At 40.1% G+C, this 26,340-nt stretch overlaps 1 protein-coding gene across 5 annotated transcripts in view; it reads left to right on the forward strand.

Annotated features, from left to right (window-relative positions):
* The window catches only part of JAKMIP2 (janus kinase and microtubule interacting protein 2), a 192,773-nt gene extending 167,504 nt beyond the window's left edge, over positions 1–25,269 (forward strand). For 3 of the 5 annotated variants that reach the window (XM_006069403.4, XM_006069400.4, XM_044947510.2), the window contains 5 exons: positions 832–909; positions 3,341–3,544; positions 14,039–14,104; positions 17,470–17,540; positions 24,736–25,269. In XM_006069403.4, the coding sequence (XP_006069465.1) occupies positions 832–909; positions 3,341–3,544; positions 14,039–14,104; positions 17,470–17,520 (399 nt within the window). In that variant the 3' untranslated portion in view covers positions 17,521–17,540; positions 24,736–25,269. Of the gene's footprint in view, positions 1–831; positions 910–3,340; positions 3,545–14,038; positions 14,105–14,653; positions 15,057–17,469; positions 17,541–24,735 lie in introns of those variants that run through there. The other 2 variants (XM_044947511.2, XM_006069402.4) reach the window with 2 other exon arrangements.
* Positions 25,270–26,340: the final 1,071 nt, after the last annotated feature.

The raw sequence follows: 26,340 nt of genomic DNA on the forward strand, positions 1-26,340 counted from the left end.
GGCCCACCAGGCCCCTCCGTCCATGGGATTTTCCAGGCAAGAGTACTGGAGTGGGGTGCCATCGCCTTCTCCGAGTATATTTACATAGATATGCTTATTAGTTACCATCTATAGCATTTATCTCGGAGAAGGCAATGGCACCCCACTCCAGTACTCTTGCCTGGAAAATCCCATGGGTGGAGGAGCCTGGTGGGCCGCAGTCCATGGGGTTGCAAAGAGTTGGAGACGACTGAGCAACCTCCCTTTCACTTTTCACTCTCATGCATTGGAGAAGGAAATGGCAAGCCACTCCAGTGTTCTTGCCTGGAGAATCCCAGGGACAGGGGAGCCTGGTGGGCTACCGTCTACGGGGTCGCACAGAGTCAGACATGACTGAAGCGACTTAGCAGCAGCAGCATAGCATTTATCTTGTCAAAAATCTGTCCTTAGGGACTTCCCTGGCAGTCCATTGGTTAAGACTCTACTTCCACTGCAGGGGTCTCCTGTTTGATCCCTGGTCAGGGAAACAAGATCCTACATGTCATGCAGTGAAGCCATAACAAACCAAAAAAATCCATCCTTAGTGGCATACTCTTAATTTGATATGAAAATTCTTTGAGACATTCCATGTGGATTGTTTGTCATTTTATGCTTCTTCCCACTGATTTTTACATCCCTTGTGTGAAATTGTAAAAGTTGAACTATTTCCCTGAAAGACAAGATCTCTGACCCTACAAAGACTAGTGATTTGTCTTACAGTGGAATTAGAGAAAACGTTAATCAATACAATTTAGATATCACTTTCTTGTTAACTAAGCTGACTCTATCTACTAATGTGGACATTTTTTCTAGGAACAATTCTGCAAAATCAAAGGCTATCTGGAGGAGGAGCTAGACTACAGGAAACAAGCCCTCGACCAAGCATATATGGTAGGTACAAGAGACATTCCAGACACTCTGAGTGTGGATGGTTATATGCTCTGTAGTAAAGCATCCTGTGTAATTTGTCATGTCATGTATGTGAATAGACCGCAACATGCAGCTCGCTTATCCAGTGGTTTCCAGTTCTCATTTTAGATCAAATGTACATCTCTAGCTGTTTGCTGTTATAATACTATTATAATAGTTAATAAATATTTCATTGTAACTCATTTTTCAAACAGTTTAATTACATTGTTAAATAATATTTAAATGAAAGACAGACTGGACAACAGTGTTGATTACAGAGAAATTTTATTAAATCAAATCTGATTGTTGGGGATCCTAATCTAGGGGTAGAATAATAATGTGTGTAACATGATACATATTTTCAATTCATTTATTTCTTACAACAACCCTATGAGGTATAGGGAATATTATTATTTCTATATTGCATATGAGAAAATGAAGGCTTAGAGAGAGGAATACGTTGGCCCAGCTTGGAAAGTGAGTAGGTAATGCTTAGGTTTGACTCCAGACATTGTGGCCATAACTACCATAATCCAGCCCCAGTGAGTAAGGCTGTATGGGGGAAATGGGCTGTACCTTTCTCTCTCCTCCAGATTATGCTGACTCAGGAGCACATTTGATCCACTCCCCTGTACCAAATTCATAAAGCATCATTCTTAATGTTGGACTGCAGCTTCGATTTCTTCTCTCTGAGTGGGTACCACCCCACCCCACACCGTAACACAGTGTAATGACTCAAGACAAAAAGAGGAAACTTAAAAGTTTTTATAATGCTTTCCTGGAAGCAACCTGAATTGCTCTTGGGAAAAGAGTGAAGCACTTAGCCCCTGATGATAACAAAGATGAATTGGTACTCCCCCTCCAAGTTGAGTAAAAGATTCTGAGCACTGCGTGATGGGAAAGGGGAGTTGCCCTCTGCTTAGAGAATAAGGAAGGAGGTGATTTTTCCCTCCCTTCCTACCCTTTCAACCTTGCCTCCTCTACCTACACATGATAACCTTAGACCATGTGGGTATGTCCCAGGACTGAAGACTTTAACTTTTAAAAGGTAAGGCAACCTACTTAGTCCAGGACAGGAGCTTGGAGGACATCCCTTTCCAGGCAATGTCCTTTCACCTCTGTCAGAGTCATGGGGAGAAGATTATAGATTGTGGTAACTGTATCTGAAGCATGTGAAAGAAAAGAAAACTGGGCTGTACAAAGCTGTAGACTCTTCATCTAAAAAAGAAAAGCCTCGAGGAGGCATTTTACAGCTAGCTGCTGCTGCTGCTAAGTCGCTTCAGTCGTGTCCGACTCTGTGCGACCACATAGACAGCAGCCCACCAGGCTCTTCCGTCCCTGGGATTCTCCAAGCAAGAACACTGGAGTGGCTTGCCATTTCCTTCTCCAATGAATGAAGGTGAAAAGTGAAAGTGAAGTCTCTCAGTCATGTCCGACTCTTAGTGACCCCATGGACTGCAGCCCACCAGGCTCCTCCATCCATGGATTTTCCAGGCAAGAGTACTGGGGTGGGTCGCCAGCGCCTTCTCCAGCTAGAGCAACTACAAATCTCAGAGTATTAAAAAACAGACCAATTCCAAAGGGTCTTAGGCTCTATTTCCCAATTTTTAAGGAAAAAAATGGAGGCTCTAAAGCCATCTTCAGAGGTGTGTCATTTGGAGAGAGGTGGCACTGTCTATGTGTGTGTGAAATACTTCCAATTTCAAGTATTCTAACATGGACCACTTTGCAGTGTTTATTTCTAAATAATATACTGCCACAATAGATATCTTTAAATATCTGTCAAATGAAAGAGAGAACATATTTATTCTCAGCTACCTTTGAGAATAGAAGGACATACAGTTATAACAAGGTAAGGACTTCCTGAAAAGGAAAAGTATGTGAAATAGACAGGATCCAGAAAAAAGAACAAATTCCCCTCCATCAGGGAAGTTTACGTATTGGCTGCTGCTGCTGCTGCTAAGTGACTTCAGTCGTGTCCGACTCTGTGTGACCCCATAGACGGCAGCCCACCAGGCTCCCCCGTCCCTGGGATTCTCCAGGCAAGAACACTGGAGTGGCTTGCCATTTCCTTCTCCAATGCATGAAAGTGAAAAGTGAAAGTGAAGTCTCTCAGTCGTGTCCAACTTGTAGCGACCCCATGGACTGCAGCCCACCAGGTTCCTCCGTCCACGGGAATTTCCAGGCAAGAGTACTGGAGTGGTGTGCCATTGCCTTCTCCGTACATATTGGCTAGCTGACCCTTATTGCATCTTATAAAGGGACTCAACAAAAGGATATTTAAGCTGGATAAGCTTTGACATTCATTTTGTTGTCATGTGACAGTAAAATAATATATCCCTCCCCATATACACACATGTATGTTTATACACCACATGTAAGATACTAAACTCCAAAGTTTTCTATTTGCCAGAGAATCCAGGAACTAGAAGCAACTTTGTACAATGCTCTGCAGCAAGAAACTGTTATTAAATTTGGTGAATTATTAAGTGAAAAGCAGCAGGAGGAGCTGAGGACAGCAGTGGAAAAGTTACGGCGGCAGATGCTGAGGAAGAGCAGAGAGTACGACTGTCAGATTCTTCAGGAGAGAATGGAGCTCTTACAGCAGGCCCATCAGGTGAGGATGGAGTTACTACATCTGTGTTGGGTGGTGCTAAGCACATGAGACCTAGTTCTTAGTACAGAGTGTTGATGTGGGTATGAAGAATCCTGAGAGCTAGAAGCTGTTTTCAGAGAGTAAAATAAATAGCTGCTGTTTTACACCTACACTCAGAAACAGGGTGATGGTTTCTTAATGAATTAATCTGAAGAAAATTGGCAATTCAGAAGCACTGTGTCATGCTACTGTTTTTGTAAAAACTTTGCCATGAAATAATAACCTTTGAATTTCATGGAACCTGATCATGTCCCTTTTCCTGGGAAGGGACTCTGGGATTTTTTCCAGGAAAGAGATCATGCTGTTTTTCACCCCAGTCCATAACCAAACCTGATGGAATCATCAGAAGAGGGTGAAAGGGAACAAGGGCCTTTCTCTTTATTCCCAGAAAAAACAGCAGCAGCAACAATAAAGCCTGGAAGCCACCTCTGATTTACTGGCATTTGCTGTAGGTCAGAAATTAAATTAAGGGCTCTCCTTCCATCATTTTATTTAATCCTCACAACAGCCCACAGCTGTAAGTATTCTTATTATTGCAACGTAAAGAGATCATGGTACTGAAGAAAAAAGTGCTTAAGTCATTGCCCAAGATGACAGATAGCAAGCCGCAGAGCAAGAATTACAACCCAGATCAACCCAACAGCAAGGCTAGTGCACATAAACGTTGCACTATACTGTCCACAGCTTGAGTCATATCATCTATATGACTTTTCTAGACCAGCAAGGCTCAAAATAAACACCCAGTATTAACTTATAGCCAGCATTCTTAATTTCAACTATTTGTTCATATCATACCTTGGCAGGCAAAGACTAGGGTCCTGGTCAAAAAACAGATTCTGTAATAATTCCGGAATAGAAAGTTCCAGGCTAGTGTACTTCGTACTCATAAGCTGTAATAAGCAAGCCCAGATGGGCTATACAAGAGGTGAGAATCATGTGGTCATTAGAGATCAAGGTGAGTAGAAAAGGAACAGGGGTTATTTTATGACACCAGTAAGAACAGTTTATGGGGAACATGACATTTATCACACTTCAGTTGTAGCCAAGAATTTTGTGGATCTTTATAGGCTAATAAATTACCCAGGTTAACAGGAAACTCTGAAGCCATTTTGTTCCAAAGATAATAAACACGTGCATTTCTTGAGATTCCATCATAAAGTTTTGGATCTCAACTCTGAAGAGAGTTTTTAAAGCATTTAATAATAGACTCAATAGAATCATTGCTTCTCTAAGGGAATGAACTTGTCCTCTAGATAAATATTTCTTTGAATGCAATAGCATTTAATTAATTTCAGCAAAGTGGCAGGTGTGTCATAGAACTGTAGAAGTGTTTATTTTTAAGATGGACAAATAGTTATCTAAATTTATTTATGATTAAAACTTTGTCAATGCTTTTAAGTGTTCTTAAAAGTGTCTCTTCAATCAGCTAAGGTACTTTACTCCCAAAAGAGAAGGTTCCATTTAAGTTAATCTGGTCAGAGCTGTTCAGATCAGATCAGATCAGATCAGTTGCTCAGTTGTGTCTGACTCTTTGGGACCCCATGAATCGCAGCACGCCAGGCCTCCCTGTCCATCACCAACTCCTGGAGTTCACTCAGACTCATGTCCATCGAGTCAATGATGCCATCCAGCCATCTCATCCTCTGTCATCCCCTTCTCCTCCTGCCCCCAATCCCTCCCAGCATCAGAGTCTTTTCCAATGAGTCAACTCTTCACATGAGGTGGCCAAAGTACTGGAGTTTCAGCTTTAGCATCATTCCTTCCAAAGAAATCCCAGGGCTGATCTCCTTCAGAATGGACTGGTTGGATCTCCTTGCAGTCCAAGGGACCCTCAAGAGTCTTCTTCAACACCACAGTTCAAAACCATCAATTCTTCGGCACTCAGCCTTCTTCACAGTCCAACTCTCACATCCATACATGACCACAGGAAAAACCATAGCCTTGACTAGACGAACCTTTGTTGGCAAAGTAATGTCTCTGCTTTTGAATATGCTATCTAGGTTGGTCATAACTTTCCTTCCAAGGAGTAAGCGTCTTTTAATTTCATGGCTGCAGTCACCATCTGTAGTGATTTTGGAGCCCAGAAAAATAAAGTCTGACACTGTTTCCACTGTTTCCCCATCTATTTCCCATGAAGTGGTGGGACCGGATGCCATGATCTTCATTTTCTGAATGTTGAGCTTTAAGCCAACTTTTTCACTCTCCACTTTCACTTTCATCAAGAGGCTTTTGAGTTCCTCTTCACTTTCTGCCATCAGGGTGGTATCATCTGCATATCTGAGGTTATTGATATTTATCCCGGCAATCTTGATTCCAGTTTGTGCTTCTTCCAGTCCAGCGTTTCTCATGATGTACTCTGCATATAAGTTAAATAAGCAGGGTGATAATATACAGCCTTAACGGATCCCTTTTCCTATTTGGAACCAGTCTGTTGTTCCATGTCCAGTTCTAACTGTTGCTTCCTGACCTGCATACAGGTTTCTCAAGAGGCAGGTCAGGTGGTCTGGTATTCCCATCTCTTTCAGAACTGTCCACAGTTTATTGTGATCCACACAGTCTACGGCTTTGGCATAGTCAATAAAGCAGAAATAGATGTTTTTCTGGAACTCTCTTTCTTTTTCCATGATCCAGCGGATGTTGGCAATTTGATCTCTGGTTCCTCTGCCTTTTCTAAAACCAGCTTGAACATCAGGAAGTTCATGGTCCACATATTGCTGAAGCCTGGCTTGGAGAATTTTGAGCATTACTTTTCTAGCGTGTGAGATGAGTACAATTGTGCGGTAGTTTGAGCATTCTTTGGCGTTGCCTTTCTTTGGGATTGGAATGAAAACTGACCTTTTCCAGTCCTGTGACCACTGTTGAGTTTTCCAAATTTGCTGGCATATTGAGTGCAGCACTTTCACAGAATCATCTTTTAGGATTTGGAATAGCTCAACTGGAATTCCATCACCTCCACTAGCTTTGTTCATAGTGATGTTTTCTAAGGCCCACTTGACTTCACATTCCAGAATGTCTGGCTCTAGGTGAGTGATCACACCATCGTGATTATCTTGGTTGTGAAGATCTTTTTTGTACAGTTCTTCTGTGTATTCTTGCCATCTCTTCTTAATATCTTCTGCTTCTGTTAGGTCCATACCATTTCTGTCCTTTATCGAGCTCATCTTTGTATGAAATGTTCCTTTGGTATCTCTGATTTTCTTGAAGAGATCCCTAGTCTTTCCCATTCTGTTGTTTTCCTCTATTTCTTTGCATTGATCACTGAAGAAGGCTTTCTTATCTCTTCTTGCTATTCTTTGGAACTCTGCATTTAGATTTTTATATCTTTCCTTTCCTCCTTTGCTTTTCGCTTCTCTTCTTTTCACAGCTGTTTGTAAGCCCTCCCCAGACAGCCATTTTGCTTTTTTGCATTTCTTTTCCATGGGAATGGTCTTGATCCCTGTCTCCTATACAATGTCATGAACCTCATTCCATAGTTCATCAGGCAGTCTATCTATCAGATCTAGGCCCTTAAATCTATTTCTCACTTCCACTGTATAATCATAAGGGATTTGATTTAGGTCATACCTGAATGGTCTAGTGGTTTTCCCTACTTTCTTCAATTTAAGTCTGTGCATTATATTGTTAAGTTTTGGTTGCCTTTCACCAAGGAGAAAAGGAAAGATATATCCATCTGAATGCAGAGTTCTAAAGAATAGCAAGGAGAGATAAGAATGCCTTCCTAAGTGAACAGTGCAAAGAAATAGAGGAAAACAATAGAATGGGAAAGACTAGAGCTCTCTTCAGGAAAATTAGAGATACCAAGGGAACATTTCATGCAAAGATGGGCTCAATAAAGGACAGAAATGGTCTGGACCTAAAGAGGCAGAAGATACCAAGAAGAGGTGGTAAGAATACACAGAATAACTATACAAAAAAGATCTTGATGACCCAGATAACCACAATGGTGTGATCACTCACCTAGAGCCAGACATCTTGGAGTGTGAAGTCAAATGGACCTTAGAAAGCATCATCACAAACAAAGCTAGTAGAGGTGATAGAATTCCAGCTGAGCTATTTCAAATCCTAAAATATGATGCTGTTAAAGTGCTGCACACAGTATGCCAACAAATTTGGGAAACTCATCAGTGGCCACAGGACTGGAAAAGCTCAGTTTTCATTCCAGTCCCAAAGAAGTGTATATTGCCAAAGAATGTTCAAACTACTGCACAATGTACTCATTTCACATGCTAGCAAAGTAATGCTCAAAGTCCTCCAAGCTAGGCTTCAGTAGTACATGAACCAAGAACTTCCATATGTACAAGCTGGATTTAGAAAAGGCAGAAGAAACAGATCAAATTGCCAACATCCATTGGACCATAGGGCCTCTCTGGTGGCTCAGATGGTAAAGACTCTGCCTGCAATGCAGGTGACCCAGGTTCTATCCCTGGGTCGGAAAGATCCTCTGGAGAAGGAAATGGCAACCCACTCCAATATTCTTGCCTGGAAAATCTCATGGACAGAGGAGCAGTCCATGCAGTCTCAAAGAGTTGGACATGACTGAGCAACTTTCACTTTCATTGGATCATAGAAAAGCCAAGAGAATTCCAGATAAACATCTACTTCTGCTTCATTGACTACACTAAAGCCTTTGACTATGTAGATCACCTCAAACTGTGGAAAATTCTTAAAGAAATGGAAATACCAAACTACCTTGCCTGCCTCCTGAGAAACTTGTATGCGGATAAAGAAGCAACAGTTAGAACTAAACATGGAAAAACAGACTGGTTCAAAATTGGGAAGGGAGTGAGTCAAGGTTGTATATTGTCACCCTGCTTATTTAACTTTTATACATCATGTGAAATGCCAGGCTGGATGAATCATAAGCTAGAATCAAGATTGCCAGGAGAAATATCAATAACCTCAGATACACAGATGACACCACCCTTATGGCAGAAAGTGAAGAGGAACAAAAGAGCCTCTTGAGGAAGGTGAAAGAGGAGAGTGAAAAAGCTAGCTTATAACTCAACATTCAAAAAACAAAGATCATGGCATCTGGTCCCATCACTTCATGCCATATAGATGGGGAAACAATGGAAACAGTGACAGACTTTATTTTCTTGGGCTACAGTATCAGATGGTGTTCAAAGATGGTTATCAAAGTCAGATAACTTCAGCCGTGGAATTGAAAGATGCTTGCTTCTTGGAAGAAAAGCTGTTACAAACTTAGGGTATTAAAAAGCAGAGACATTACTTTGCTGACAAAGATCTGTATATTCAAAGCAGTGGTTTTTCCAGTAGTCATGTATGGACCATAGAGAAGGCTGAGCACCGAAGAATTGATGCCTTTGAACTGTGTTGTTGGAGAAGACTCTTAAGAGACCCCTGGACTGCAAGGATAGCTAACCAGTCAATCCTAAAGGAAACAAGTCCTGAATATTCATTGGAAAGACTGATGCTGAAGCTGAAGCTCCAATACTTTGGCCACCTGATGCAAAGAACTGACTCATTTGAAAAGACTCTGATACTGGGAAAGATAGAAGGCAGGAGAAGGGGATGACAGCAGGCAAGATGTTTGGAAGGCATCACCAACTCAATGAACTTGAGTTTGAGCAAACTCCAGGAGATGGTGAAGCGCAGGGAAGCCTGGCATGCTGCAGTCCATGGAGTCACAAAGAGTCAGACACATCTGAGCAACTGAACAACAGCAACAAATTTTTAAGTTTCATAATTTCATTGACATTTTCTGTCTCCCCAACAGATATTCATTAGAATATACCTTTCCAGTTATTTATTACTCTTTTTTTTTCCTTTCAATCAGTAGCTTTGATTTGAGAGAGTTATTCCAGGAGACATTGGACAGGATTTGTCATACGTAAATTTACAAGACAGTCTAAATTATAGAACCTATCACTAACCATTTACTAGACATTTCTGTTTGAATGTTTCAAAGTGAACTCATGCGAAACATACCTGAACACGCGTTCTTATCTTTGCTTCTCTCTTGTCTCCCCATCTGCCTGTCTTGTTTAGTGGAACTACCATATCTCAAAGCACTCAGGCTGAAAACGCTGGAGTTTTCCCTGTCCTTCTCACCTTTTCTGATGGTACCTTCTTTCTCAAAAGCTTCCATGATCTCACTTTCCAGTTGAGTCTAGTCACGCAGAAATCTCTAGGTCCTTCAGTAGTTGGCTGCTGCTGCTGCTGCTAAGTCACTTCAGTTGTGTCCGACTCTATGCTACCCCATAGACGGCAGCCCACCAGGCTCCCTGTCCCTGGGATTCTCCAGGCAAGAACACTGGAGTGGGTTGCCATTTCCTTCTCCAATGCATGAGAGTGAAAAGTGAAAGTGAAGTCGCTCAGTCGTGTCCGACTCTTAGCGACCCCATGGACTGCAGCCTACCAGGCTCCTCTGTCCATGAAATTTTCCAGGCAAGAACACTGGAGTGGGTTGCCATTGCCTTCTCTGAGGGGGTAGTCAGTAGCTGGCTACCCCTCCCCTAAAAACTGGATTTAAGACGATCTCCAGAGCTTACGTTCCTCTATTTGTGTAGAACTCTTCCTTTACCCTTGAGGCTATGATTTTCCACTTCTAAGCCTTCGTTTGCCTGACTACTGACCCCCAAATGCCCTTCAAAGTCGGCTGCATTTATCCAAATGTTCTCATTTTTCTAATCCCAGTGTAAGCTTTATCTCCTGCAGGATGCTCTCCCAGATGAAAACAATGGATCACTTATTACTGGAGAAGTATATATATATATCCCATACCCATTTATACACTCGTTCAAGACCAGTTACTGAGGGCCTGCCTGTGCTGGGTGCTGGGAATGTGATGTCAGACAAAGACATAAAGGTCACTTCACTCAAGTGTCCTGCAGGTGAAGAGAGACAGAGTGACAAGGCAAACAAGCAACGGCCAAGGCAGTTTCAGAGAGTGCTCTGAAGACACATGCATGCGTCTCTGTGTGTGTGTTGTGTGTGAGAGAGCAAGCTTGGGAGTAGGATTGACCACTCTAAATTGGCTGGTCTGAAGATGTTGAAATCCCAAAGAATCAGCCACACAGAGATCGTGGCAAGGTGGCCAGAAGTTAGGATCAGCAAGGGCTAAGTCTCTATTGTGGGAATGTTTGGGATATTCAAGGAGCAGAGAGAACGCCAATATGGCAGGAGGTCGTGGAGCTGAGGAAAGGTGACTGTGAGGTGAATCTGTAGAGGTAAGACAGGGCTAGATCAAGCTGGGCCTGACAAAGTTCGGGTTTTATTCTAAGAGCAACTTGGCTGACTCTCCCTTCTTCCTCTCCCTTGCCCCTTAAAGCTCAAGGACTGCTGTGATCATTTCCCATTCTTTGTTTTGTGTGTGTGTGATATTTTCTTGGCTGTGGCACGTGGCATGTGGGATCTTAGTTCTTGACCAGGGATCAAACCCACACCCCTTGCATTGGAAGCGCAGAATCTTAACCACTGGACTGCCAAGGAAGCCTACCATTTCACATTCTAAGAGTTTATACTGGCTGCTGTAGGTGGGTGTAGGATGCAGAAGATCAGAAGCAGGAAGAGCAGGCAGTAACCTCTCACAGTTCTGATGGGGGACTTGGTACACTTGAGAACAGTAGAAAGTTTCCTACTTGGTAGAAAAGAGATCTGTTTTGGACTCTACAGGGTTTGCTCTTAGATCAGATGGCAGTCTGGGAAAAGTTGGGAAGGAAAAAGAAATAAAGCCCACAGCACACAATGGAGCAAACCTAACTCACTTAATAAATATGTATAGGCAGCTCCTTTGTACAACTAAGCACTGTACGAGGTATTAGAGATTGGTGATGGAATTATGCTTAGTTTTGCCCTGTTTTCCCTTTCTACATAATCTATTTTTTCCTGTGTTTTCCATTTTTATCTCCCCATCTGGATGTGATGGTTCTTTGAGATCAGGAACTACGTGGCACCTTGCTTGTGTTCTCCATTACGTCCAACACAATCCTGAACATTTAAGCAGGTGCCCAGCAAGCACAGACTTGAAGGCTGAGTAGACACTACACTAATCTCTCATGCCCATGATTTAATTGATGTAAGGCTTGCCTCCACATCCAATAGACTATATCAAGGAAATACTTGCAAACTCAAGGTAGAAATATCTAACATTTATTCTTTCACTGTGTAGCTTTGGAGCATAAGCAGCACTGTGGAAATACATACAAACACACACACCACACACATTTATTTATCATTCATTGTCACACACATCAGCATTCATTGTCACATAATTTCACAGTCCTTCTAAAAAAACACACCCTCCTCTCCTGCAGAAACCTCACCCCCTTTCATTTAAAGCAGGATTTCTCAATCTCTGCCTGACTGACATTTTGGGTCTGATGATTCTTCTTGGTGGAAGTTGGCGGGGAGTGATCTGTGTACTGCAGGATATTTAGAGCATTCCTGGCCTCTGCCCCTTAGATGCTAGTTGTCACTGGTGATCACATGTGATTTGAAACTGTCTGAATAATTATTGGTGATGGTTGCACAACTTTGTGAATATACTAAAATCACTTTAACTAACTTAAAAATGTCCAGATATTGCCAAATGTCATCTGGGGTGCAAAATCACCCCTAGTTGAGAACCACTGTTCAGAGAGAGGGGAAATAGTTTCCAAGTTCAACTGTTCTTTGTTCCAGCTTACGTTTTTGTCTCCCCACATTGCGCTGTAAAAACTGGTCTTTCTATGTTATCACATCATTTAGCTTCCGTTGTTTTATTCTTGGACTCCAGTTCTCCATTTTCTAATTTTTCCCAAAAGAGGCACTAAATTACAAGCCTACACTGTGTAACCCTATGCTATGAATGTATTCAGTTCAGTTCAGTTGCTCAGTCGTGTCCGACTCCTTGCAACCCCATGAATCACAACACGAAGGCCTTTAATTTGCCAGAAGGAAATTTGAAGACTTTTATTCACTTACAAATTCAGTTCAGTTCAGTTCAGTTCAGTCGCTCAGTCGTGTCCTACTCTTTGCGACCCCAGGGACTGCAGCACGCCAGGCCTCCCTGTCCATCACCAATTCCCAGAGTTTACTCAAACTCACATCTGTTGAGTCGATGATGCCATCCCACCATCTTATCCTCTGTCATCCCCTTCTCCTCTTGCCCTCAATATTTCCCAGCATCAGGGTCTTTTCCAGTGAGTCAGCTCTTCGCATCATGTGGCCAAAGTATTGGAGTTTGAGCTTCAACATCAGTCCTTCCAATGAACATTCAGGACTGATCTCCTTTAGGATGAACTGGTTGGATCTCCTTGCAGTCCAAGGGACTCTCAGGAGTCTTCTCCAGCACCACAGTTCAAAAGCATCAATTCTTCAGCACTCAGCTTTTTTATAGCCCAACTCTCACATCCATACATGACTACTGGAAAAACCATAGCCTTGATTAGACAGACCTTTGTTGGCAACGTAAAGTCTCTGCTTTTTAATATGCTGTCTAGGTTGGTCATAACTTTTCTTCCAAGGAGTAAGCGTCTTTTTATTTCATGGCTGCAGTCACCATCTGCAGTGATTTTGGAGCCCAAAAATATTAAGTCTGTCACTGTCTCCACTGTTTCCCCATCTATTTGCCACGAAGTGATGGGACCGGATGCCACAATCTTTGTTTTCTGAATGTTGAGCTTTAAGCCAACATTTTCATTCTCCTCTGTCACTTTCAAATTAGTGTCTATGTAATGTTGATTTCAAATCTGTGCTATTCAAATTACTGAAATTTTGTTATAGTTTACTGTAATTTCAAAGACATTTCTGAGCATTTTTTATCTTCAGGATTACTTGTGCTATTCTTGTAATGTTTGTTTTTTCCCCTAAGTTATCAGTTCCTTCTTTGGATTCTTTTTTGAAGTGTAGTCTCTAATTTTGTTTTATGAAAATTGATCAGTTTGGTTTTATGAGAAGATAGTACCCTGAAACAAATTTGAAATCAGGTTGAAAAAAAAGTAGAACAGCAACTAATAGCATTTGTGTGAGCCACTTTTAGCCATTTTTAAATGAGGCAATAAACAATCAAAAACCTTAATCCAAATGGTTTACAACAAAGTGTGTTTCTTTCTCTGTAGCTCTGGGACACACAGCTGTCTCCACAAAGAGGTGACTTTCCCACATCTTACGCCCAACTCGTGTTCCACTGGCCAAAACAGGTCTACTGACCAAGCTCAAGGACAGTGGGGTGAGAACCATACCTCTGTCACAGGGAAGAGGTCTGCAGAGACAGATTGACCCAGAAGAAAAAGGATGGCAAATATTTTTAAAATACAGTCAATGACAATCATTTTGAATATGAGTACAGGCAATTTTTGAAATATGCAATAACCCACTGGGTATAGAAAAATGCATACATGACATTTCCAGATGCTAATGTTTTTATGGGAAGTTCTGTGTTTTAGGTTGATGAATGGTCTTGTTTAACTTAACACCTTGTAAAGCATTCGGGTTTTTTTCCCCTTTTTGCAGAGAATTCGTGACTTAGAAGATAAAACAGACATCCAGAAAAGACAGATAAAGGACCTAGAAGAAAAGGTATGTGTGAACTTCAGTGTGTATTTCAATCTTTATTTTTTAGATCAGACAGTAGTCTTGGTTTCACTCACTGTGTTTTCCTTCTTCTCAGCTATTGTGTGTTGTGTGTATGCAGGTATAGTTAAGCTCTGCCTGTAGTCAGGCACCAGGGTTCTGGCAAAACATCGGCTTTCAGTTATACATTTTTGTCTTTTGTTTTGATTCCTGTTCTTTTCTGTAAGTGTTTTCTTTCCTCAGTTTTCCCTTTCCCATCTTCACATCTTTTCCAAAAGTTTCTTCTAGTTTTATTACTCTGCTTTCCTCTTCCTTTTTGAAATAATGTGTTCAGAAATTTAGATTGACACATGAAAATTTTGCCCTCATGTCATTTCCCCAATGGTCCTAAAGAAGAACTGCTTCTTCCTAGTCAGCCAACACTCCTGGGGAGTAAAGATGGCATTTGGAAATGTGTGTGCTCTGGAAGAAGGGAGAGGACTAGCACAGGGGTGCTGCTTGGCTGCAGTGAGTTTGCCAGTCTTTCATAATTACCACAAAATTGTCCTGCCTCAGATGCCAGGAGCCCCCTGGGCCTGAGGAGGGACACAGCAGAGATGGCAAGAGGAATTCTCTGGAGTTCTGATCTCATTGACTGGAAGTAGCTGCCTGAACCCCTGTGTTGCAAAAAATCATGGTTGTTTTGCAGTATCTTCCATGGGCACCCAAGGAGCAAATAGTAAACCACCCGCCATTTCCAAGATAATGATTAGAATTTGGTTCATCCCAAATTGCTTTTATAGTTGTCCTTCTCAGAGGAAGTTGGTAAGGTCCAGTAGCCAAACAATCAGACCCCGATTCTTATGTAGGCTGAGTCTTCATGTATTTATTTAAGCTTGGGTAAGTGACTTTACCCACCATGTCTAAGCTGTATCTACAATATAGGGGTGGTAACACTCTCCCTCATCTCCTCTCATCTGTTCCATGAGGGAAAAAATGAAGTCACTTACATGAAACTTAGGAAACACTAAGAAAGTATAAGTCAAATTAAAGTATGATTTTTAAAATTTCTAAATGTGGAGTGCATATCTTATGTAAGCTTGTAAGTTTGAATTTTCCTCATTTCTGAATTGTGCTATTTAGTTCTGTGGGATTAAATGAGGCAAAGGTAAAGTGTAATAAGCTAAAAGCTGAGTCTAATTTCCTACTGTTTGGCAGAAAGACCCAAAGAAGGCAGAGATTATCCACAGTTTCCATGGCAGTCAAAGAACACCACTGATGCCTTCCATTTCCCATGTGTTTGAATGGCTACCCTTGTCCTAGTCACTCAGTCCTGGAGTGGCTCTGGGAGGAAATTGCAGAGAAGACAGCTCTGCCCCAGTAACTTCACTCAGTTCAGTCCCATATAACTTACGGAAAACAGAAAAAGGAATTATTTTTATATCTAGTTATGTCACCACCCTAGCTGATGATGTAGGTGAACTTTTCATTCTACAGGTCTGAACTTCCTAAATATTTATAATAGGTTAATGTACTTAACAGAAAATGAGGATTATTTAGCTATTAAATCAGCAAATTCCGTATGTAGTAAGTACTAAACTAAGCCATTTCAAAGGCAATCCAGTTGGTTTCTGATTAGAGGTTTGAATGAGAGATGAGGTTTATAAAGCAACTTCTATTCACTTGACTTCAATTCTGCTTATCCACAAGCATAGTAAAAAGGCTAACAATCACTTATGTCAGAGATAGTCTTCATTCTTTCCTATGGGGTATGTGACCACCCACTCAGGACACATACAATATTCCTTCTTTGTCCTCAATTCGCACGCACACAGCTAAATTGCTTCCTACATGCTGCTCTTCACTTTATCCAAGGCACTGCCAAATTCATCATCTTATTTGATTCTCCTGATTATTGAGACAGACACATCAGATATTATGTTCCCTTTTTATACAGATAATGAAAAAATGGCTTGGAGACATTAAACAACTTTCACAAAATCATATAATCCGTCCATGGCAAATCAAAAGCAGAGGTCAGGTGTCTGACCCTGAGGCCCACAGCCTGCCCACCATGTGGCATGGAATTTAGACTCTTATCATAAATCAAGTGATAAGCATCCCTTATGCCCAGAAAGGTAGCCCTGATACCTGACCATCTCATGGGAATTGTGGAAGCCTTCCATTCCCCTCCTTCATCCACTCTCACTACAGGTGACATCCTGTCACTACACATGTTCAAGGAATGGGAAAAAGAAAAGAGAGTTTCTGCTCCTCATTCTATTAGACTGGTCACTAATACATAGCTCTTCACACCATGTTTATAACTTGTTCATGCAATTTTGCCACCATGAAGCAAGAGCCTTGTGAGTAGTGCCATTAAAGGAAGCAGGCAAATAATATGCCCAATATGAGACTGCCATACAGGACCTATTCAAAACTATCATGTCCAACAGAATGCTCCTGAAGGGTTATAACAAGCCAAAAGACTTCATGACTCTGTAAGAGTAAATCCCCAAGGAAATCAGTATTTGAGAAAACTGATCTGACCTATAAGATTTTATTATACAGTTGGTTTTCTACCAGTGCTACACAAAGCATCCAAGTTTTTGCTTCTCTGGTGAAGGCTCTTGGTGAAGAGAGACAGCTTGGACTCCGTTTAACTTCTATGAGTCAAATAAGGAGATGTCTATCTCACAAGCTGGAGCAGCAGCTTACGTTCACTGTCTGAAGCTATCTCTGATGTAGAAGCATAGTTCATACCAGTAGGAGGACCACGTACCCTCACTCACCCAGGACAGACCCAGGTTATGCCTGGTACCCCAATGTAATTACTAATACTGTTCCATTTTCCTCTCAGGAGTGCCCACCGTGGATAAGCAATCATATGTTTACCCTGCAAAGTAATATTCTTCCTGCTCTGCCATAGTAACCAAATAATGATAGCATTGAGTGATAAAGCATACACTTTGATCATTTTTAATTACACTCTCACACATTAAAAATAGAGATAATAACACATAGCAGAGTAGGACTCGGGAGGTCTAAGCTCTAGGCTTCACTGTACCATCAAATTGTATGCAATTAGTCTGCTGATTAACTGCTCTGTGTTTATTTTACTCACTTATAAAATTTGGAGCTTAGACCAATGCCCTGTAAGACCCTCTCAGAATTCTAAAATGTATCAGTCGATGTTAGCGGAACACCAGTTATTCATTGTATTGCTTTACCAGTGAAGAAATAAAAGGTATGGTTTTTGTAAATAAAAGGTACTTTGTGTCTATGTGAGAAATGATCAGATTTGAGCAATATGGAAAAGCTGAGGTTTTATACAACCTGAATGGCACTACAAAAATTCAGATTTACATAATCCTCTTCTTTTTCTTCTGCAGTTTCTGTTTCTATTCTTGTTCTTCTCTCTTGCCTTTATTCTATGGCCTTGATGTCAAGGTGCCTCTTACAGGTAAGATTCCATTTAATTCTCAAAATGTGCTTCTAAGACTTATTTGATAAGAAGAACGCTAGCATGTTACTATGCTCATGTTAAAAAAAAATACATTTGGTATTTAAATGCCAATCTTAAATGCCATAAAATGAGAAATCAATCCAGTCCATTTGGGTGATTATTAAAGAAATGAAGCATTATGAAAGTCAAGAATCTTTTCCTAGCTAAGTGTCTCGCTTTGGAAAGTCATGATGTCTGTGGATCTCTGAATTCTCATTGTAGCCTCTCATTACACTCAGAGAGTCACTTCTGTATCTACAAAGTGAAAAAACAGGAGTATGTTTTCAGTGTCTCCTCCAGCTTGAAAATTGTGCTCCTATAAATCTAACAAGTTAAAATGACTGATTTTTTTAACCCTTTCTCCTAGTTCATTTTCATCAGAATTCAGGAAAACAGGATATTTAGGAAAATTGGATCTTGTTTTCAAATAAGATCGTTTTCAATGTCAATTTAGAAAAAAAATGAAGACTCACTATTATTATATTATCAAATCCATTTCTTGTAAGTGGATGTAAGTTAAAAGAATCTTAGACAGTGATTCCCAATTCTTGTAAAAATACAGAATTCAAAGCCTTATTACCAATTTAATGAAACAGATTACTGGACATGGAGATGAAACAGAGGATGAGAGAAGTGGAGAATAAGATTGATCTATATTTTTAGGAAGCTAACCAGGTGATTCTAATGTCTACCCAGGTACAGAAAGCACAAACCTTAACACCATTACTTAAAAATAAAGAAGGGCTACCTGCTGTTCTAAGTCCATTTACCATGGTCTGTGTCTACTTTGGTTATCTTATTAAGTTATATTATGCAAGGATCTTTTCCCACCGCATGTTACTTAACATTTTCTATAACAAGTTGAAAAATGGAAGAGAGATGCTTTCTGTCTCTGTGGGTATCAACTTTGTTACCTGGATGTGGAACAGGAAAGCATGACCTGACCCAAGAAAGAAGTAAAGCAGAAATGCCCATCAATTGGTATCCTTGTAGAACCAATTCCCTGGCTTTATTCCTTACTCCAAAAGATTTTCTTTTAAGACTGAAAATTATCCTTTATCTGACAAGAAGAGTCGTAGCCTTGCAGCACATAAAGAAGAGCACTTAGTCTCTCAAACTGAATGAGAATATCTAAAGAAAAATGGGCAAGGTTCTCTAGAAAAGGATCAAAATGGCCAGAGCATCAGAAAACAAGCAGTTCTCACCCCCAAATAACAATCAATCAACGAGGCAAATAAAGTTCAGTGAGGCACAAGTACTACATGGGGGTGTAGGGAAGAAAAATCAAACCTTGTAAATACTAGCTAGAAAAGGAGTAAGTTTGAACATTAATATCAATAATGACTAACAGCTACATGCTAGATGCTGTTCTAAGTAATAGATACATTAATCCTCACAAACCCCTCTAGCAAGTAGGTATTGCTTTTATTTCTTTTTTTTTTTTTTTTTTGCAATTGGAGAAACTACAGCATGTGACTTTCCTAGGACCACATAGCTACAGTGGACAGGTGTAGGATTTGTACCCAGGCAGCCACATGCCAGAGTCCACTTTTAACCCCATTGTGCCTCACACATGGAAGAGGGCTTTCTCTCACATTCTGAGCATCACTTATGTGTATATTTATATCAGTAATCAGAGGCGTCTTCTATGATCTGTACACTACTACATAGCTCTTGGGATTTAAAATTGCTGTATGCTCATCCCCCATACCTTTTCCCGATTTTTTTGAGGGATATACAAAATTTGATTTGCTTTTCCTGTAGAGCAGCACATAATTGATACTTAGGAATGGTCAAATGAAAAAAATATAATTATAATTAATAGTAATTATATAACAAATTCCTGGTACCATGAATCTGGATAATATAAAATGCATACAGGAAAAAATCTGAGTAGTTTAACATGTATGGCTTTGAAGTTAAATATACTGTTAAGTTTTAATCCTGCCATATACTAGCATGTCATGGTAGGTTTAGACCAAAATTAGGTTTCCTGTTCCGTAAAATGATTGTGACTATATTAACTACATCATGGTATTGTGTTGAAAGAATTAAATAAGATTATGCTTATAAAGAATTTGCCGCATTGACTGGCACATGGTTGAGTAGTCAGCAACTCTTAGCTGTTATTATGAAAAAAAGTTGGCTATCACTGTACTGAGTTTGCAAATATACAAATTTGAAAATAAAACCTCTAGTACTGCCAAGTACAATAGTTTAGGAACTAAACCAAAGTGAGTAGTTACCTTTTCATCCCTTCTCTTCAGATAATAATCTGGATTTAAATAATACAAGTGAATAAGGCATTACTGGCAACTGATTATTTCTACTTATATGCCCAAAGCAGGTGAGACAGAGGAAGGAGGAAGTAAGGAAGAAAAGGGCTTCACTTATTAGCAGGTAGCAAAAGCATACTGTAAATAACCATACAAATATTTGTCCTATTAATGATTTATATTCTATTCTATTCTTAAACCAAAGACTAACTTAAATTATATATAAAGATAGCTACCTTAAAATGAAATGACTTATGCTTCTTTCCTTTTAGCGATTACCTAAGTCATTTTTGTCAAGGACGATCTAGAAGCTGTTGCAGGCTCCCAAGAAGGTACTTCACTGAAGGTGCTTTCAGTGGTTGCTGACTAAATAGCTCAGTCCCATGCATTAGACTGGGACTTTTACCTTAAGGGCTTCCCTGGTAGCTCAGGTGGTAAAGAATCCACCTGCAGTGCAGAAGACCCCAGTTCGATTTCTGGATCAGGAAGTTCCCCTGGAGAAGGGATAGGCTACCCACTCCAGTATTCTTGGGCTTCCCTGGTGGCTCAGTTGGTAAAGAATTTGCCTGCAATGAGGGAGACCTGGGTTCAATCCCTGGGTTAGGAAGATCCCCTGGAGGAGGGCATGGCAACTCACTGCAGTATTCTTGCCTGGAGAACTCCTATGGACAGAGGAGCCTGGTGGGCTACAGTCCATGAGGTTGCAAAGAGTCGGACGTGACTGAGTGACTAAGCAGAGCAAAGGGGAACCCCACATGGTTTCAGGAGACACCATGTGCTTCATGCATTCATTTTTTCCTTTCAGTTTTATTGTGATATAATTGACATACAGCACTGTATAAGTTTAAGGTGTATGGCGTAATGATTTGATTTACATACATTGTGAAATAACTACCACAGTAAATTTAGTGACCATCTACAAAATTAAAGAAATAGAAAGTGTTTTTATTGCAATGAGAATTCTTTGGATTTGCTCTCTTAACAACTTTTATATATAACATATAATGACATTAATTATATTTATCATGTTGTTCATAATATCCCTAGTACTTATTTATCTTTTGACTGGTAGTCTGTATAACAGCTTTTGACTACTCATCCAGTATCCCTTCCCTCTACTCCTCACCTCGGGTAACCACAAATCCAATCTCTTTCTCTATGAGTTTGTTTGTTTGATCTTGACACATAATGCTGAGCGTCTTCTGTGAAACAGACAAGGCGGCAGGTACTTGGCTACTAGAGTCCTAAGTCAGCAGTGACATAACTGTATTTGCTGACTTAGCATGTCATAAACTCTCAAAGCTCAGCTCTACAGGGCAACACATTCAAAAGAATCTCTGAGGCTCTGTGATATCCAGAAGTGGCTTCTAAATCAAAGGTGAATTTGTATTCTCTACAGTTTTAGTTATAGAATACTGACCCTTAACTCACTGAAAACTGCTCATCTATACTGACCTATTAGATAATACTTCAGTTATTCATAATGCCAGTTTGAATAAACATGGCTTTGCTGTAGAATTCAAAGTTCCTTTTACAGATACTCAATTTACAGAAATGTAACATTCTGGGAGATTGCCTATAAGTCCATTTGCTTTTTAAAGCCAACATGATTTTCCTCAAATGATGGGCTTTACTTTAGTTGTGATGGGGAGAAATGGTGCATATGTGCTTTGAAACAGAATTTAAGATTTATTTCTGAGGTTGACTTAGATAATTGCTAAAAGGAAAGAAGCATAAGTCATTTCATTTTAAGGTTCAGTTCAGTTCAGTTCAGTCGCTTAGTCATGTCCGACTCTTTGCGACCCCATGAATCGCAGCACGCCAGGCCTCCCTGTCCCTCACCAACTCCCGGAGTCCACATTTTAAGGTAGCTATCTTTATATATAATTTAAGTTAGTCTTTGGTTTAAGAACAGAATATAAATCACATAGGAAAAATATTTGTATGGTTATTTGCAGTATGCTTTTGTGTTACATACTTATTTTATATAAAATACACTATATGTGTGTATACATATACAGAGAAGAGAGAGATGCACACACCTAATGCATCTTTATACACACTCAGATTAGTTCTCTTCTTTACTGAGGATCATGGGAATACTATAGGGCTGAACTGGTGGCTCAGGCAGTAAGGAATCTGCCTGCAGTTTAGGAGATCTGGGTTCAATCCCTGGTAGGAAAGATCCCCTGGAGCAGGAAATGGAAGCCCACTCCAGGATTCTTGCCTGGGAAATCCCATGGAGAGAGGAACTTGGGGGCTACCAGTCCGTGGGGTTGCAAAGAATCGGCCATGACTGAAGCGACTGAGCATGCACTCCTTTGTGCCAGCACCACCAATCTCTATGCCTTTTTGGCACCTACACCTCCCTCCCACAGTATACTCTTATCCTGATCTCTATACCTCCTTCCTACTCACTCTCCTGTGACTTGGTCACTCTTTCTTCTCAGTCTGATCTGGCCTTTGGGAATGAACCAAATGATTCTGCAAATATGAGTTCCAAATACTTGTGACTTGCACCTGTGGCAGAAATTTCTTTGAATCTCTGATTTGCCTCTGTATGTGAACTGGAAGCATCCTTAAGATACTGCATGCCTCCTTTTCCACCACTTTGGATCTTTGTCACCATTTCTGGAGTACCATTAAATTCTGCTACAGAATTAGTATCTTTACTTTATAGATGGGGAAATTAAGCCTTGGAGAAGTTAAATGGCTTTTTCATGGAGATTCTATTTTCTCCATCCATGCCATTCAGACTCTAAAGTTCACGTCCTTATGCAGTAAATGATAAAATGTCCTCTGTGCCATTTTCTGGCTTTTATTAGAGGAGTGGATTATGTCCTAAGCTTCTACCCAAGCGAAAACCCAGATACATGGAATTAAAGAGGGACGGGGCTAGAAGTATTGACTGGCACAGTCCAAGAAAGTGTCTTTTCAGAGATACTCTGGGACCAAACAGGAAACCTGTGTAGCAAAATTCCCAGGGACTCCTCAGATCGGGACTTTGGGATAGAGACCATCTGCCATTAAACAATGTTGTTGGAGAGAAAATTTGACATACAAGTAAGTCAGTGAAAGGTGTAAACAGACCTGCTTATAAAGTAATATTTCATGTGAGCAACAAGGGCTTCAGTTCAGTTCAGTCGCTCAGTCGTGTCCGACTCTTTGCGACCCCATGGGCTGCAACATGCCAGGCTTCCCTGTCCATCACCAACTCCTGGAGCTTGCTCAAATTCGTGTCCATTGAGTCGGTGATGCCATCCAACCATCTCATCCTCTGTCATCCCCTTCTCCTCCTGCCTTCAGTCTTTCCCAACAAGGGCTTAATTTCCAAAATATACAGAGCTCATACAACTTAACAGCAATAGCCCCCCAAAAAAGAAATTGAAAATGGGCGGAAGATCATTTCTGCAAAGAAAATGAATTGCAAATAGGCACTTGAAAAGATGCTTAACATCTTTTCAATTCAACAATTTCAACTTTTCAATTTCAATATCTAACTAATTATTAGAGAAATGCAAATCAGAACTACAATGGGGTGCCACCTCATACCTATGAGAATGTCCATCATTAAGAAGTCTACAAATAACAAATTTTGGAAAGGATGTGACAAAGAAGGAACCCTCTTATACTTTTCCTGGAGGAGGAAATGGCAACCCACTCCAATATTCCTTCCAGTAAAGTCCTATGGACAGAGGAGCCTGGCGGGCTACAGTCCATGGGTTCACAAAGAGTTGGACACAACTTAGCAACTGAGTATACATGCATGCCTACACTATTAGTGGGGATTTAAATTGGTACAACCACTATGGAAAACAGTAAAAATATTCCTCTAAAAATAGAGTTGTCATATGATCCAACAATCCCACTCCTGGGCATATATCCAGACAAAATTATAAGTCAAAAAGATATATGAACCCCAGTGTTGAGAGCAGCACTATTTATGATAGCCAAGATATGGAAGCAATGTAAATGTCCATCAACAGATGAATGAATAAAGAAGATGTGGTATATATACACAATGGAATATTACTCAACCATCAAAAAGAATGAAATAATGCCATTTGCAGCAACATGGATGGACGTAGAGATTCTCATACTAAGCAAAGTAAGTCAGAAAGAAAAAGACAAATACCATATAATGTCACTTATATGTGGATTCTAAAATACAATGCAAATTAACAAAGCTACAGAACAAAAACAGACTCAGAGAGAGAACAGACTTATGGTTGCCCAAGGCGGTTGGTAATTAGGGGAGGGAAGGAATGGGAGTTTGGGATTAGCAGAGGCAAACTATTATGTATAAGATGGGTAAACAACAAGGTCCTACTATATAGCATAGGAAACAATATTTAATATCCTGTAACAAAACATAATGGGAAAGAACATAAAATATGTATGTATATATATTATAGATACACAGACACATACATCTGAGTCACTTTGCTGTACAGAATAAATTCATACAACATTGTAAATCAACTATACTTCAAAAAATTTTTTTAAACTTAAAGTAATATCTTAGTTGAACTTCTGAAGGTGTTGGCTTAGAAAGTCCCAGAGAAAAAGACAATATTGATAATAGCTAATATTTCAGGCCACTTAATATGAGACAAGAATTGTTCATTGCTTTACACGCATTACATTGCAGCAACCCTTGAAATGGATACTTCTATTCTCTCCTTTTAAAGAAAAGTAATTAAGCTTAGAGACTTTCTTTACATAACACATACAAGATTATACTGTTTCAAGAGGTGGTAAAGAATAAAAAATGGTTTTTTTTTTTAATTAAAAAAAAAAAGAATTTGTGCTTTTTTTTTCCTATTTCAGTTATTGACTGAAATGATGATTAAAGAATTTCTCCCTCTGTTTTACAGAGAAACCGAAAACATGGATAAGACCGCAGAAAAGCAAATACTTCTAAACCTTCAAAGATGGCAGAAATGTTCACAGCAGTGAAAGGGAGATCAAAAGCTAAGACCCATCCTGTAGCCAGGACTACACCTGTGTATTTTAAAGCCATTATTCAAGGTTTCTTACTTGACAGTTCCTACATGACCCTGTTGAAAATCTACAATATATGCTGCATTAACGAAACCTGTATATGTCAAACCAGAAGGAAAGAACTATAGACATATATTGTGTGAAAGAAACAATTCAGCAAGGGAAACAGTTTCAGCAGATCAAGCAAAGACGTGTCTTGGGCATGGAACCAAAGTTACAAAGAAACATTCTACCCCTGCTGTGCAGGGGGGGTCATTTTAATGTAACACCACACCCCATGGAAATACTAGTCCTGAAATAAACATCATTGAAAACAAAAATCAAAACAAAAAGATAAGGGGGGTGGGGATCGAAGCACGAGGAATACCTATGAGGAGCTGTTTACAATAAAATGTTTGATTTGAAAAGTCTGGTTTCTTACTACAGGGATTTGCTTTTCTGTCTTTATTATTGTTTAAACCTCAGGAACAGAGGCATCTGCAATGTGAGTGAGAAGAAAAACAGTGTCCGGTTTTTCTGCAAACAGTGGAGCTTGTGGAATGCATTCCACACATGACAGATGAGAAGCGGATCACAGTGACCCCGACTAAACTGGCAACCAGTGTGAAGGATCCAGGCGAATGCAACATAAGATGCATAAAAGCAGATGCTTCCTTGGCCTTCTGTGGTCCTCCAAGAACAACAAACTGATCTCATTCTTATTGAAAATTAAGAAGATGATGCTCTAGATCACAAGCTCCCTGACTTAGTTCTGTCTAAGAATGCCACCGACTATAGGGCCAGAGGCATCCCTGAATCTTTCCATTTCCAAAATACTGGTCTTCAAATGGCTGCTTAAAATTGCCTGCAAATAACATGTGATTTGATACAAATAAAGGCGATAAGTAAACTTCTATCAACAAATGAGTTTTCCACAGAGATGTGACTATTAAGTGAAAATATGATTATTTTTAGAAGTATCCTGATATGCTTAGAGCATTCTGACCTCTTGTCATTTAGACTGACAATTTTTTTTTCCCAGAGATATGACAGCAACAAGGTAGCTCTACTTTTTTATATAAAAGTAACATTGTGTTACTGATAAGGTCATTTTCTACCATAGACAATTAGAAGACTGGTACTTTTCCTAAGTTATGTAATCCTGAGTCTTGGATTCAGCTCTGAGAGCAAATAAAAGTTCCTGAAAAGCTAATTTTAGCCTCATTTACTGTAGATAACAAAACAGCCTCAATTTTTCAAATTGTCAAGATTTTATTTACAGGGCTAGCATTCCCATGCATTAAGAATGTGTGTAGGGAGCCAGAAACTCTTTCTATGAAATGCTACACAAGTCTTTCCATACGTGGATTCAGTACCTTACTCTTCAGTTTTGGCACTGGCATTTTTAAAGCTAGAACACTAACTGAAGAAAGTACAATTAGCTACAACGCAGGGGTCCCACTTTTTGTTCTTATATTTACTGCTGACCCAGGTATCTT

This window comes from Bubalus bubalis, chromosome 9 (assembly GCF_019923935.1).
Source record: "Bubalus bubalis isolate 160015118507 breed Murrah chromosome 9, NDDB_SH_1, whole genome shotgun sequence".
Classification (NCBI taxonomy): Eukaryota; Metazoa; Chordata; class Mammalia; order Artiodactyla; family Bovidae; genus Bubalus; species Bubalus bubalis.